We start from the raw sequence: 13,654 nt of genomic DNA on the forward strand, positions 1-13,654 counted from the left end.
GACTGAAAGTCTGCCCTGTGGGGGGAGGTAGGAGGAAGCTTCAGGTGCAAATGACTCTTTCCAAGTTGGAAAGAAGTGCTGGGAGGACGCTGGGAGAACAGTGTCTCAACAACCCATAGCTATCTCTTATCCGTTCATCTGTCTCCTAGGCTGAAGCTCCTGACAAACTCGAGTCCACCAGCATCTTGCTGTCCACAAAGGCTGGAGATGGCAGTCTTCCCAAACTCCTGTCTCCCTGGGTGTCTGCTCGTCTTCATTCTCCTCCAGGTGCCCGAGCTGGATTCTGGTAGGTCTCCCCTGTCTCTCTCTCTCTCCTCTCTCTCTCTCTCACTCTCACTGTGGCCTACAAGGTTGAAATTTCTCAGTAATTGTAAACAATCCCATTTGGTTCTCCTTAGAGACTTCCATAAGGGTCGAGATGGACTCCCTTGGGCTGTCGTAGGAATAAGAGAAATGGTGGGAGAGTCTCCGCCCTTCGGTGGGATCCTGGTCTGTATCAGTCCTCATCTCCCACCTCCACATTCTGTCTGACCCTCCTGGTTTTTTGGCAGCTCCCTTTGACGTGATTGGACCCCCGGAGCCCATCCTGGCGGTGGTGGGTGAAGATGCCGAGTTGCCCTGTCACCTCTCCCCCAACGTGAGCGCCGAGCGCATGGAGTTGCGGTGGTTCCGAGAGAAGGTCTCTCCCCCGGTGTTCGTGCGCCGGGAAGGGCGAGAGCAGCCCGGAGAGCAGATGGCCGAGTACCGGGGGAGAGTGACGCTGGTGGAGGACCGCATCGCGGAGGGGCGCGTCGCTGTGAGGATACAGGACGTCAAGGCCTCTGATGATGGGGAGTACCGATGCTTTTTCAGGCAGGACGAAAACTACGAAGAGGCCACCGTGCATCTGAAGGTGGCTGGTGAGTAGACCGGTTTTGACTTTCTCCGGTGACTCCATGAGGGATATATTTTCCTATGGATCTGTTACTTTGGAAGCCATCAGATTCATTCCCCAAATCCCTTTTAGGTTGGAAGAGGTTGGCAGGCCTAGAGTAGGAGATGAGTAGGAAGGGGGTTTGTGTTGAGAGTGGAAAGGGAGCAGCGGAATTATCTTTCTGGGCGGAGCTTTATTTCAATGATGTCCTGCCTTTCTCTCTCAATTATAGCATAAGCATTTCCCCATGTTATTAATTAAATAAGTGTAAGATGTAATGACTGTATAACATTCTCTTCTATTAACAGACCATAATTTGCTTGATCAAAGCCCAGAATTAACCATTTCAGCTGTGTCTATTTTTCACCATTACATTAAGGCTGTGGTGAGAAACCCCAATGCATACTTTGACACCGCTTTATGGATTAGTACCCAAAGGCCAATTTCCTAAAATCATGGAGGGTGGCTGCTTGTTAAGGGTCTTGATCTACCTACAAAAGTTTTTGTTTTTGTTTCCTTTTTCCTTTCAAGCCAAATTTCAGAGTAAAACAACAAGGAAAATGGTAAACACTCAGGAGGAAAATATACATTGAGGTCTTTCCCACTTGGCATCAAACAAATCTCTTTCTGAGCTATATTTCCTACTGTAAAACTGGGAAAGCACCACCTCTCAAGGAAGGTTTTGCAGAAATGAAATAAAATGAGACAATATATGAGAAACTACTTTGTCAATTCTAAAAGCATTATGTACTTGTAAGATATTATTACTGTGCCTCGGACTGCCCTACAATGTATGATATACAACTCTATTGCTTTTCATGTATGTAGTCAAATAAAGATAAAGTATGAAAAGTACCTGGGTGAAATCTGGGTCCCTGCCTCATAACAGAGTGCCCCATGTGGCAGCATCATATATAATTCATATTTCCTTTGTAGGGAATTACCTTAAAGTTTGGTTATAAAGCCCTAGAGATTTGATAGCATAAAGCTGTCATTGTTACCTTTTCTGAGTGATAGACACCTTTGAGAATCTGCTGAGGGTGGTGGCCCCCTTCATGAAAAGAATACACATTTTCACGTACACGCACAACTTGGTATATGGATTTAAATCAATAGTTGTGGATATGTGTTTAAGAACTCTTCTCTGAAGCTTGCTGTTTTTCTGTACTTTGTGGAATTGTAAGAAAATAATTAGGCTGAACAGAAAGAAAAAACAGCTTCATGTTGATTTATGCCAGTTTAATTGGGGGGTGGGGGTAGATGAGGTTGAAATCATTCGAGAAAATTCCTGAATCAGTATCACAGGTAAGTGAAACTTAAATTGTCAACTACAATCTCAGTGCAAAGAACCTCCAATCCCCCTTCTCCTCAAGGATACTCCTTCTCTGTTTATCCTTACATTCTCAATCCTAGCCTTTTTCCTACCCAAAGCCTTCTCATGATACTTCCAACCACAGAGCTCTCTCCCATCTCTGGAACTCCCAGCCTAGACTCACTAACCCACCCCTAAGCCATTGGGCTTGCTGTTCCCGCTGACCGGACCCCTGTCTGTCCATCAAACTCCTGCCCACAATTCCAACACTAAATCCCAACACAGCACCCCTCTCTGATAAGATGTATTCTTTTATTGATACCTCTGTTTCCTTGTGTAATAAAATATGGAGATGAGTCCCTCTCATCCCCAGTTCCCTTGGGTTTCTCTTTCTCAAACTATGTAGACCTGTGGTTATAAGCCTCCCAGAAGGATGTCCGCTAAAGGAGTAAGTTGCCTCCTTTCTCCACAGCTCTGGGCTCTGATCCTCACATCGACATGGAAGTTCAAGAGAGTGGAGAGATCTGGCTGGAGTGTACCTCAGTGGGATGGTACCCAGAGCCCCAGGTACAGTGGCGAACTCCCAAGGGAGAGGAGTTTGCATCCGTGTCAGAGTCCAGGAACCCTGATGAAGAAGGTCTGTTCACCGTGGTGGCTTCAGTGATCATCAGGGATACCTCCATGAAGAGTGTGTCCTGCTGTATCCGGAACCTCCTTCTCGGCCAAGAGAAGGAAGTAGAGATTTCTATACCAGGTCAGTGAAATCAGTGCTAGGTTCCTTTTTGACACAGCTTCAGGGCCACATCACATGGGACACATGCCCAGCTGTAACCTCATGGCAGACTTGTCTATTTTCATCACCTTAAGCTTTCCCCCACCTAAACTCTTGCCCACCAAGCCCCACCAGCCTCACTAGAAGAGTAGAGATTCTGAAGGCATAAATTTTACCTAGATCTCATACAAATTCCGGATTTTCTATCTTGGGAGATATATCTTGGTAGAGAAGCTTTGTCTCTGGGGGGGGGTCTTCTGGATCGAACCAAATTAGTCCTCCTGTTTCCACCCTTGCCTCGCCTTCCTCTGCATTCCATGCTAGAGCTCTGTCTAAGTTTCCAGGGTCCTCAGGGAAGCAAATCTTCTCATTATTCACTACACACTATCTCTGGTTCAGGCAGGAACTTTTCCTTATTCTTTGGTCATTGAGTCCCATTCTGTTGCACTCAGATGTGATATTTCCCCTTCCTTATTTACTTCCCTCAACCCCTTGGCTCCCATCCTGCATTGATAGCTAAGGAGAAATTTCCGTGAAGACAGGAATTGGTCCATTATATTCTTTATCTCACAGGTCCTGTCCCCAAATGACTCTTCTTCATCATCATTCCTCTCTTTCTCTGCTCTCTGTTACCTAAGATGAAAATTTATCTGAAAAGCTCAGAGTGGCATTGGAGGGACTATTTTGCCATGGGAGGAATGTGAGAGGTCCAGGTCATTCTCTCTTCCACCCCCTTTTGGAATCAGGAGAGGAGCTGGACTTGCTCTGAGCTTCTCAACAAATGTCCTTCTTGGGGACTTTGTTTTAGCTCCCTTCTTCCCAAGGCTGACTCCCTGGATGGTGGCTGTGGCTGTGGTCTTGATGGTGCTAGGACTTCTCACAATTGGGTCCATATTTTTCACTTGGAGACTATACAAGGAAAGATCCAGACAGAAGAGGCATGAATTCAGCTCTAAAGGTAAGTCATAGAATCCCAGTCTTCTTTTTGGGAGTGCTTCCAAGTGGGGTTGGATCCAAGTCCTTTAGGATGACTGGAAGATAATTGATTCTAGAATTCTGAAAGTCAGAGGGGATTATAAGGCTCCTGAAGTCAGTGGCACCCAAAATGAAGAATAACAGAGGTTTGGGGTACAAGACAAGTGAAAACCAGTTCTAACTGAGAGAATAGACCTGATGTTTATTCACTACTCACCTTCAGACTCTATCCTTACTTTTAACTTGGTTTCCCAGTAATGACTAAAGATCTGATCCCAAGCCAGTAGGAACTTCCTGCATATTTCTTAGAAAACGAAACATAATCCCTGTTCTTCATTTATTGATAATGCTTCAACAATCAGGTAGTCATGAAGTAAACAGTTACTCCTTTGTGTGTTTCTTACACCTGTTTTGTCCCCTCCCTCATGCCCACTCTAGAAGGTCACTAAGGTATTTCTGTTTGTTTTCCAGAGAAACTCCTGGAAGAGCTCAGTAAGTTCTATCTTCTTCTAAATATTTCATCCACAAGGTTTTCTCTCTCTTATTATACAACATGTCAATAACACTCTTTCCCCCCTCCCCCCTTGCAGAATGGAAAAAGGCTACATTGCATGCAGGTCAGTGACTCTAAATATCTCAAGGGCTCCGAGGATCTACCTTGCAGGGATTCAAAGTCCTACAGTACTTGGAAATAAAAACCACTAACATATTTTAGTGATGAGGATATAGAGGGGATAGACGATGGTAAATGGCCTCAACATTTTCCTTGAGGCACACAGAGGGTCCTTGGAAGATGGCTAGAAGACAAGTCCCCTTTGACAGGGTCCCATGGGGCACTGGGGACAGTCAGTTCATACATCACCCTATGGCTGTGGATGGAAGAAGGGACTAGAGACTGCTGAGCAGGCCAGGCAGCTCTCTTCCGGAGGAGACCTGTCAACTGCTAGAGAAGTGTCCCACTTCTTTGGAGAAGAAAGGGTAGTTCTTTCAACCTTTAACATTCACTGACGTTCAGACTCACTTTCTCTCTGTCTCTAGTTGATGTGACTCTGGATCCAGATACCGCCCACCCCCACCTCTTTCTGTATGAGGATTCAAAATCTGTCCGACTGGAAGATTCACGTCAGAAACTGCCTGAGAAACCAGAGAGATTTGACTCCTGGCCTTGTGTGTTGGGTCGTGAGGCCTTCACCTCGGGGAGACATTACTGGGAGGTAGAGGTGGGAGACAGGACTGACTGGGCAATCGGGGTGTGTAGGGAGAACGTGGTGAAGAAAGGATTTGACCCCATGACTCCCGAGAATGGGTTCTGGGCTGTGGAGCTGTATGGAAACGGGTACTGGGCTCTCACCCCCCTGCGGACCCCTCTCCCATTGGCGGGATCCCCCCGCCGAGTTGGGATCTTCCTGGACTGTGAGTCAGGAGACATCTGCTTCTACAACATGACTGATGGATCCCATATCTATACTTTCTCTAATGCCTCTTTCTCAGGCCCCCTCCGGCCCTTCTTCTGCCTGTGGTCCTGTGGTAAAAAGCCCCTGACCATCTGCCCAATCACTGATGGGCTTGAGGGAGTCACAGTAGTTGCTGATCCCAAGGACCTTTCTAAGGACATCCCACTCTCGCCCATAGGGCAGGACTCTGCCTCTGGGGATACAGACACCCTCCATTCTAAACTGATCCCTCCCCAGCCCAGCCAACGGGTACCTTAAGGAATACCCCAGCTCAACTGTTTCCCTTCGCCCTTACCCCCTTCTCTATCACCCCCTGGGGCTTCATCTGCCAGCTGCACCCAGCCCCTGTTTCTTCCTGTTGGGTAGGGATTAATTAATCTTGAGAAGGTTGTGTTGCTGCTGATAGAGTGTGGGGTGTAGGACCTTCCTAATCTGTTTCCGTTTCTGTTTCAATATTCAGGGGGCGGAGAGGGGACTCAAACTGCTTCTCGCGTTCTCCTGGCCCTTGAGGCCAAAGCCTGTAGGAAGGCACTTGAAGCTCAGGGATCAAGATGGGCTTAGGCTGGCCTAGGGTTGTGACAGAAACATCTTGGTGTCCAGAATAGGAATATGTACAGGAACAGGTTTTAGGCAAGCAGAAAACCTAAAGGATCCTGGGAAGGGAAGATCTGAGGCTGAAATCCCATAAAGGAACTTGGGGGGGAAGTCATGATAGAAGAAAGTGAGGTGAACCCAGGCCATTGATGGACATCTGGCCTGCCCCTAGAGTTTTAGGGCCTATATGTCAAATTTTTTAAGTCATATCCCCTGGGGTGGATCTGAGCAATTGGCAAGGAGAGTAAAGAAGAGATGAAATGAGCAGGGCTAAGGGATCAGACAGAACGCTTGATAGAGGAGAGAATTTTAGATAAAATTCAAAGGTTGTGTTCACAGCCATGCCTCGGCCCTGTTCCCCTCTCTGCACCCGTGTTTCTCCCTTGCCTGGGGCTCATCTCAACCTCACTTTGTTGACTCCACAAGTCTCAGGTTCTCTTCTTCTTTTTGATCTAGAATCTCTCCATTTCAGAGGCATTTCCAGGCATCATCGTTCAGGAAGATCACCACTTTATCAGCCATTGTCTCAGCCTCAACCCAACATTTGGTTTAAACCCTCCACCATACCTTTAATTAGCTTCGACCACCACCCACTTCCACACTGCACCACCAATCGCTCTCTCCCCACCCAGCTTTCCTACACGCTGCTTCTCCTCAGGGTTCCCTGAAGGCTGCATCATTGTGCTCAGCACAGCTGGATTAATCACAGTTGTCTGTATTTGCATTTTCCTGTATACGTATGTCTTGTCTTCCCAATAGACTGCATATTTACTCAGGCTCCAACCTTCCATTTCCAACTGGGTTTTCCAGGTTCCAGGACAGATGTCGCCCATGGTCTTAACCTAATAAATAAGTCTGTCTGACTGCTGAAAACAGCATCTGCACCTTCCTTTCTTTATCCCAACAAGTGGAACTGAAACAAAAACAGAGGAAAGAAACCTGCGTGGGAATGCAGTGAGCCAAAGCAGTGTAGTTCTGTTTATCCAAGACCCATTCCCAGACCTGATGGCAGTGGGCTCACCAGGGAAGGGGCTACTGTCCCAGGACGGTCCAGCTACTTACAATAAGGCCACAGTGCCAATGGCTACCCGCCCTTAGCCTCTGGAGGAAATGTTTGGGAAATTTTAGTGGTGATGCCTCATAATTGGAAAAACAAACCAACTTGGATGATCTTTAAACTACTGTTCCAGAGGAAAGGCCCTTTGGATTCCTACTCTGAAGGCCCTGATAGTTCAGTGAGATGCCCACTTTTCCCTATTGGCCCCAAGCAAGGATCAGGAATAGTCCCCCTCACAGAGGGTCTGACCTTAATCCAAGTCAGGAAGTTTACAGGTTTCCCTGGTGGCACACTGGTTGAGTGTCCACCTACCAATACAGGGAATACAGGTTCGTGCCCCATTCCGGAATGATCCCACATGCTGTGGAGTAGCTGGGCCCCTGAGCCATGGCCGCTGATCCTGCGCATCTGAGCCTGTGCTCTACTAACGGGAAAAGCCACAACAGTGAGAGGCCCACACACCGGAAAAGAAAAAAGTATTCATTTGTGTTCAAATTGTACTTTTAGAAAGTAAAAAAGTTCAAAAAACAAAGAAACAAAGTCCGAAGTTCTTTAAAAATACTTGAGAACCTCAAGCAGTTGTTTTGCTAGTTTAATGTACAATGTGTATCCTGAAATGTATATGTAAAATCTCACTCCGAATAGATAGGACTGCCACAGGAACCCCTCTCTGAGAGTAGAAAGAGAACTCGTCATAGGTTTTAATTAATTCTGCGACTTCCCTCCCCTTCCTATTTCCTCATGATCTTCAAGGAAAATGGTTACCAAACACAGTACTGAGCTGGTAGCAGATTCTTAGGAAACATCTGTGTCCACCCCCCTCCCAGGTTTAGCCTCTTCACATGAGGCACCCTGAGGGAGAATTTATCTGATGAGCCCTGAGGCTTTCTTTCCAGCTGGCACCAGCTACCAGTGCCTGGAAGAAATGAACAGTCTTGGTCTTTCTGGCTTTATTTTCAAACCTTCCAAAAGAGAAGAAGGGTGGCCTTGCTGATGCTTTGCCAAAGCCCGTCTTAATCACCTGAAGCAGAATCGGTGATACTGTGATTTTAGAAGCACCAAAAAGGCGTCTCTTCCACCACTGCAAATAATTGTAGTATTTCCAAGGCCTGATTTTCTTTTTTAACCAGAAAGAAAAACCTCTCACCCCACAGCTAAAGATCAGCCCCAAAACACAAATGCTACTGAAATGATAGTGACAGACTTCATTTCACACACCAAATGCCAACTCTGGTCATCACATGTTTGAAAGGGCCTGCCTCTCTTTAACAGAGATTCTGTGAGATAGTTGAGCTCAGACATTCAAATTAAGAGAAAAATAACTGTACAACTTCTATCATCCCTTATCAACAACAACTCTTCCGCGCCATCTCTCTGCATATCCCAATTTATCTATCTGTCCCTTCTGCCTCCAGACCCACTCAGGTCTCCTCAAAACTCCTTCTCAAAACCTCTGAGTCCACTCCCAACTACATGCACATTTACTCTCATTTTAAAATTTAAAATGGAAATAGCGTTTTTCCTTGAATACATATGGAAGTTCATTTAAAAAAATAAAAATTATCAAAATCTCATCACTCAAATATAACCGATGTCAAAATTTGGGTTTATCCTCTCCTTAAAAAAAAAAAAAAAAACTATATCTCCATGCTTTAGTTCTAAGGACCTAAACTAAATTCTCTTTGAGGAGTGTTCCATACCAATTAGAAACTCTTTGTGGTACAGATCTGGTAGCTTTGCTGGACATAAACAGAGATTTAGGAAAGCCATAAGAATTAATGGAAGATAAAGCGATACACTTGCAGAAAGTGAAAGGCAGAACTGGTCTCAGTTTGAGGTCTCCTTCTAAGAACAGCATAACATCCATACAGAAAAGTCCACAAATCCTCAGTGTACAGCTAGATAACTCGGAACAAGAAGCAAGACACCTGGACACCCTTACACCGATCCCCAGGGTAACCCCAGCGGGGAGATTTAAAACAGAAAGGACAGGAGGGAGGAAAGAGCGAGCGCCCGAGAGGGCTGGGCCTCGGCGAGCACCAAACTGAATAAATAGCCTAAAACCTTCTGGGAGCAGGTGTCAATTTAAGTAAGGCAACTTCAGCAACGTGGGTGCCATTATTGGAACAAGAATTCTGTCGAGAATGGAGAAAAAGTTCCCTTACTCTTGGGTACCCTGGCCCGCGCCGCCACGCCCGCGGCAGCCTGGAATCGAATCCGCTTTCATGCAGAAGACGCCCCCCGGCGGCCCCGGCAACCCGGCACTTATCCTGCGCTTCCACCCAGGGTCGGCGTCCGGGGCCGTTCGCAAACTTGTGGTTTCGCTTTTCAACCGAAGAATTTCCACATCCTCAGGAAAAAAAAAAAAAAAAAAAAAAAAATAAACAACCGCCCGCGGCAGCCTGGAATCGAATCCGCTTTCATGCAGAAGACGCCCCCCGGCGGCCCCGGCAACCCGGCACTTATCCTGCGCTTCCACCCAGGGTCGGCGTCCGGGGCCGTTCGCAAACTTGTGGTTTCGCTTTTCAACCGAAGAATTTCCACATCCTCAGGAAAAAAAAAAAAAAAAAAAAAAATTGACTAGCGTTGAGGTAGACACAGAAATGAAATCCGAGCGGGGTACGTGAACAGCGTGTCAGGATGGCCGAGCGGTCTAAGGCGCTGCGTTCAGGTCGCAGTCTCCCCTGGAGGCGTGGGTTCGAATCCCACTCCTGACAGTTCGCTTTTTAAACTATTCAGCCATTATATATGTATCACATTCTTCCATGTTCACCTCGTGGATTCATCCTTTTTTTTTTTTAATAAATTATCCGAAATAAAAAAATTAAAATATTAAAAAAAATAATGAAAGCACTCTACCCAGAACACAATTTAAGATCTAGTCATTGTAATCTCATCTCCTTTTACTGTCTCTAGTTGTCTGTCCCTCTCTCTCCTTCACATTCAAGGAGTCGAATGAATGTTACTCCTCAATTATTTATCACTGATGTCCACAGGGCCCTTCTTTTGTTTTATTTATTTATGGATTCCTTTTTAATTGCCTTTCAATTTCATTTTTCGTCTCCCACCCCCATAAGAAATCACTGGAAAGATCATCCTTTTCTTTCTTGCTATATGTTTTTGTAGAACATGTATTTTTGGTTTCGGTACATGCGTTTTTAATTTACATAAATGACACTGTGTCATATATCTCATTCTATTTTTACTTTGTCCCTTTCGTGCCACAGTGTTTTTTTTTTTTCGTGCCACAGTTTTTTAATCTGTGTTGCTGTGCGTACCTCTAGACCCCATCTAGAACTATTATTTTTAATTATTGCACAGAGGTCTGCAGTGTGTGTCCTCACCCAGGGATGACTCCCAGATTAGGTCCAACGCCCTCCCACCACAAATAAGGGTGCCATCAACGAACATCTTCCTATGTATTACATTATGAAGCTGTGTAAGATTTTCTGCAGGATTGACTTGCAGGTCATGAGGGTCTGACAGTTTACAAATTTTGCAGTTCAGAACAGCACCCAGGACCCAGGATCCAGGAAGGGAGATTTAGACACACACAAATTCATGTTTAGTGACATCTCCAGAAACATCCCTCAAATTCAATTTTCCTGACGTCCAGCCCGCTTATTTTGAGCATTAATACTACAGTTACAAATATTAACCTACAGTGTTTCTATTCTGAACTCAGAACTTGGACAGTGAATATTATTTTTACATAATTTATTGCAAAGCCCCCCAAAATCAAAAACCTCATGTGACTGGAATTTTCTCCTCTCCATTCCTTTTTTAAAAAAGAAATCTAATCTAATAACAGGTTACAAAGGCAGAAAATAGGGTGAATCTCTTATGATCATTGATATTTAGAATTGTTCTGCCCTCTCTCTCCTCTAAATTCCTCAGAACTCACAGAAAGGTTCATACATACACTGAAAGAAAAGTGAATTGGTATGTCTTAGAAAGATGGTCATTAGCAAGGCTAGAAAAGAACAAACAAATGAAGTTTCCCTTTATTGCCTAGGTGACCACATATTGTCCATTTCTGCCCATTTAGGGTCCCCACGTGGGCCCTGGAAACATGAGAAAGGAGGAAATGGCAAATAGGCACAACTCCTAGGGTAATAGGAGAAGCACTCAGAAGTGCCTGGAGGGTCACTAGGTGGGTCCAACGCTAATCAGGCTACCTGGGCTCTGCCACTTACACGAGCTGTATGACCTTCCAGGCAAATGACTTTGTATCCCTTGCCTTGGTGACTTCCTCTTTAAAATGGAGGAAATAACTGAAACTTACCCCATATGTATGCTGTGAGATTGCATGATTTGGTATATACAAAGTGCTTGGCAAATAATAAAGGCCTGATAAATCCCAGGCATAAATGCCTAATAAATCTTTTTGTTGTTGTAATTGAGCACCCACTGTTTGCCAAGGCCTGTGAACAGGACAGGTGCAGCTCCTACCCCGAGGAATAGACATGTTGGCAGCAAAAACAGGTATGGAGCAAGTAGATGAGTGTTGCTACCCAGGAAGAAATGGGAAATAAAGACCCTTTTAGCTGTACATCTCCATAGGAGAATCTCAGCAGCCCAGCTAGAGGTCCCATTTAATCCACAACTTGTGAATTCAAGTTCCATCCATACTGCTTTGGTAATGTATGGTCTTTTCAAAAGAAAACATGAAACACTTGAGACTTATCAACTGTCAAACCAAGTCCAGCTGTGGTTTTCTTGATGCCATAAATCAGCAGTTCCCAACCTTTTTGGCACAAGTGACTGGTTTCGTGGAAGACAGGTTTTCCAAGGAGGGGGGCGCGGGATGTTTTTGGGATGATTCGAGTGCATTACCTTTATTATGCACTTTATTTCTATTATTATTACATTGTAATATATAATGAAATAATGATACAACTCACCATAATGCAGAATCAGTGGGAGCCCTGAGCTTGTTTTCACTTGTCACTCACTGATAGGGTTTTGATATGAGTCTGCAAGCAATTGACTTATTATGGTGTCTGTGCAGTCAGACCTCTCTGCTAATGATGATCTGTATTTGCAGCCGTTCCCCAGCGCTGGCATCACCGCCTCAGCTCCTCCTCAGACCAACAGGCATTAGATTCTCATAAGGAGTGCCCAACCTAGATCCCTCACATGTGCAGTTCACAGTAGGGTTCAAGCTCCTATGAGAATCTAATGCCGCTGCTGATCTGACAGGAGGCGGAGCTCAGGCAGTAATGTGAGCGATGGGGAGCAGCTGTAAATACAGATGAAGCTTTACTTGCTCGCCCGCCACTCACCTCTTGCTGTGCAGCCCAGTTCCTAACAGGCCACGACCGGTACTGGTCCGTGGCCCGGGGGTTGGGGACCCCTGCCACAAATTATGAGGATGCCTATGGGCCTATGGCCATCTCCAGACAAAGAAGAATTTCAACATCTGTACACCCCTTTCTCTAGTTGCTTCCGCTTACCTGAACTGAGCGTCCTGTTTCTCACCTCTAGGCACACACTGTTCCCTTTGCCTGGAGCACCTCTTCCACTTTTCTCTCCAGCCCACTCTCTTGCCTCGATCTTGCCTACATCTCCTCCATGTTCAGTTTGGGTGTCACTTCTTCCATGATGTCTTCCCCACCTCCTTCTATCTCCACCCAGTCTGAGTTAAGTATCAAAGTGTGGCCTACAGTACCCTCCACTCCCAATGGTGTTATATCCCACTCTACTGTAATTGCTATTGAACTGTTTGACTCATCCTCCCACCAGCCTCTTTAGGACGGAACTCATGAGCCATGTGAGATTAGCATGGTGCCTGCCACATGATAGGCACTGGGTGGATAAACAAGCATTTGATTGTAAACCATTTCCACTTGTACACATAAATCATTTTCACGATTGATACATGGAGAGTTCGGAAGATTTTTAGGCTTTTGGGAGAGATGGTTAGATTCCTCACCTGGAATATTCTATAACTTAAGTAGCCAGCAACGCTACCTCACTGGTACAGATCAGGCAATCTATTGAGGGCCACTTGGCTGGAAGCATCCTTGTAAAGGTATTCCTAGAGCCTGATGGAGTAGAAGGGTGAAGGTTAAAGCAGGTTTGGTGACAGGATGAAGGAGTGGTCTAATGTTGACATCTATACTGGGACTCAGCTGGCCTCATCATTTGAGGGAGGTGTGTAATCCGGGCCTGGGAAAAAGACTTCTTTGAGCAGAAGATAGGAGAATGTGAAAAAGAGGGTCTGTCTTTTTTTTTTTTTTTTTTTTTTTTTAGAGACACCGGGCTTTATTTGTCATATGTTGCTAAATTGTATAAACGGAGTTAGCTGTAAGACATAATTTTACATTTGTAAAAAGATAATGCAAGATTTTTTAAATTTTACCATGTGAAATTCTCCATGAATCTTTCTGCCATCACTATGAATTCCTTGGAAATTAATAATGTAAACCTATTTTTAATATGGAAGGCTAATTAGGAGCTATTTTTTAGTGGTTTGAATTCCAAAAGAAATTAAATTAACTAGTATTTTAGCAAACGGAGAAACAAAGTATCTACTAGCAAGATAATTCCTCATGTAGAGAAAACTTTAATATGG

The 13,654-nt window shown here is 45.1% G+C and overlaps 1 protein-coding gene and 1 non-coding gene across 2 annotated transcripts; both read left to right on the plus strand.

The window, feature by feature from the left end:
* Nucleotides 1-207: 207 nt before the first annotated feature.
* On the plus strand, nt 208-5,684 carry BTN1A1 (butyrophilin subfamily 1 member A1). The gene is made up of 7 exons (XM_007471249.1): nt 208-286; nt 552-899; nt 2,698-2,979; nt 3,806-3,955; nt 4,444-4,464; nt 4,563-4,589; nt 5,011-5,684. The coding sequence occupies exons 1-7, from the start codon at nt 208-210 to the stop codon at nt 5,682-5,684; spliced, it is 1,581 nt and encodes a 526-aa protein (XP_007471311.1).
* A 4,027-nt stretch (nt 5,685-9,711) lies between these two features.
* Nucleotides 9,712-9,794, plus strand: TRNAL-CAG (transfer RNA leucine (anticodon CAG)). The gene has a single exon. It is a non-coding gene; the product is annotated as a tRNA-Leu (tRNA).
* Nucleotides 9,795-13,654: the final 3,860 nt, after the last annotated feature.

Source organism: Lipotes vexillifer, unplaced genomic scaffold (assembly GCF_000442215.2).
Source record: "Lipotes vexillifer unplaced genomic scaffold, Lipotes_vexillifer_v1.1 scaffold56, whole genome shotgun sequence".
Classification (NCBI taxonomy): Eukaryota; Metazoa; Chordata; class Mammalia; order Artiodactyla; family Lipotidae; genus Lipotes; species Lipotes vexillifer.

What these genes read in the sequence shown, in the direction of transcription:
- BTN1A1 (XM_007471249.1), top strand. Translation starts at nt 208, where the DNA reads ATGGCAGTCTTCCCAAACTCCTGTCTCCCTGGGTGTCTGCTCGTCTTC. An exon ending in GGTGCCCGAGCTGGATTCTG is followed by an intron (nt 287 to 551) that starts GTAGGTCTCCCC and finishes GTTTTTTGGCAG; the next exon opens with CTCCCTTTGACGTGATTGGA. An exon ending in GAAACTCCTGGAAGAGCTCA is followed by an intron (nt 4,465 to 4,562) that starts GTAAGTTCTATC and finishes CCCCCCTTGCAG; the next exon opens with AATGGAAAAAGGCTACATTG.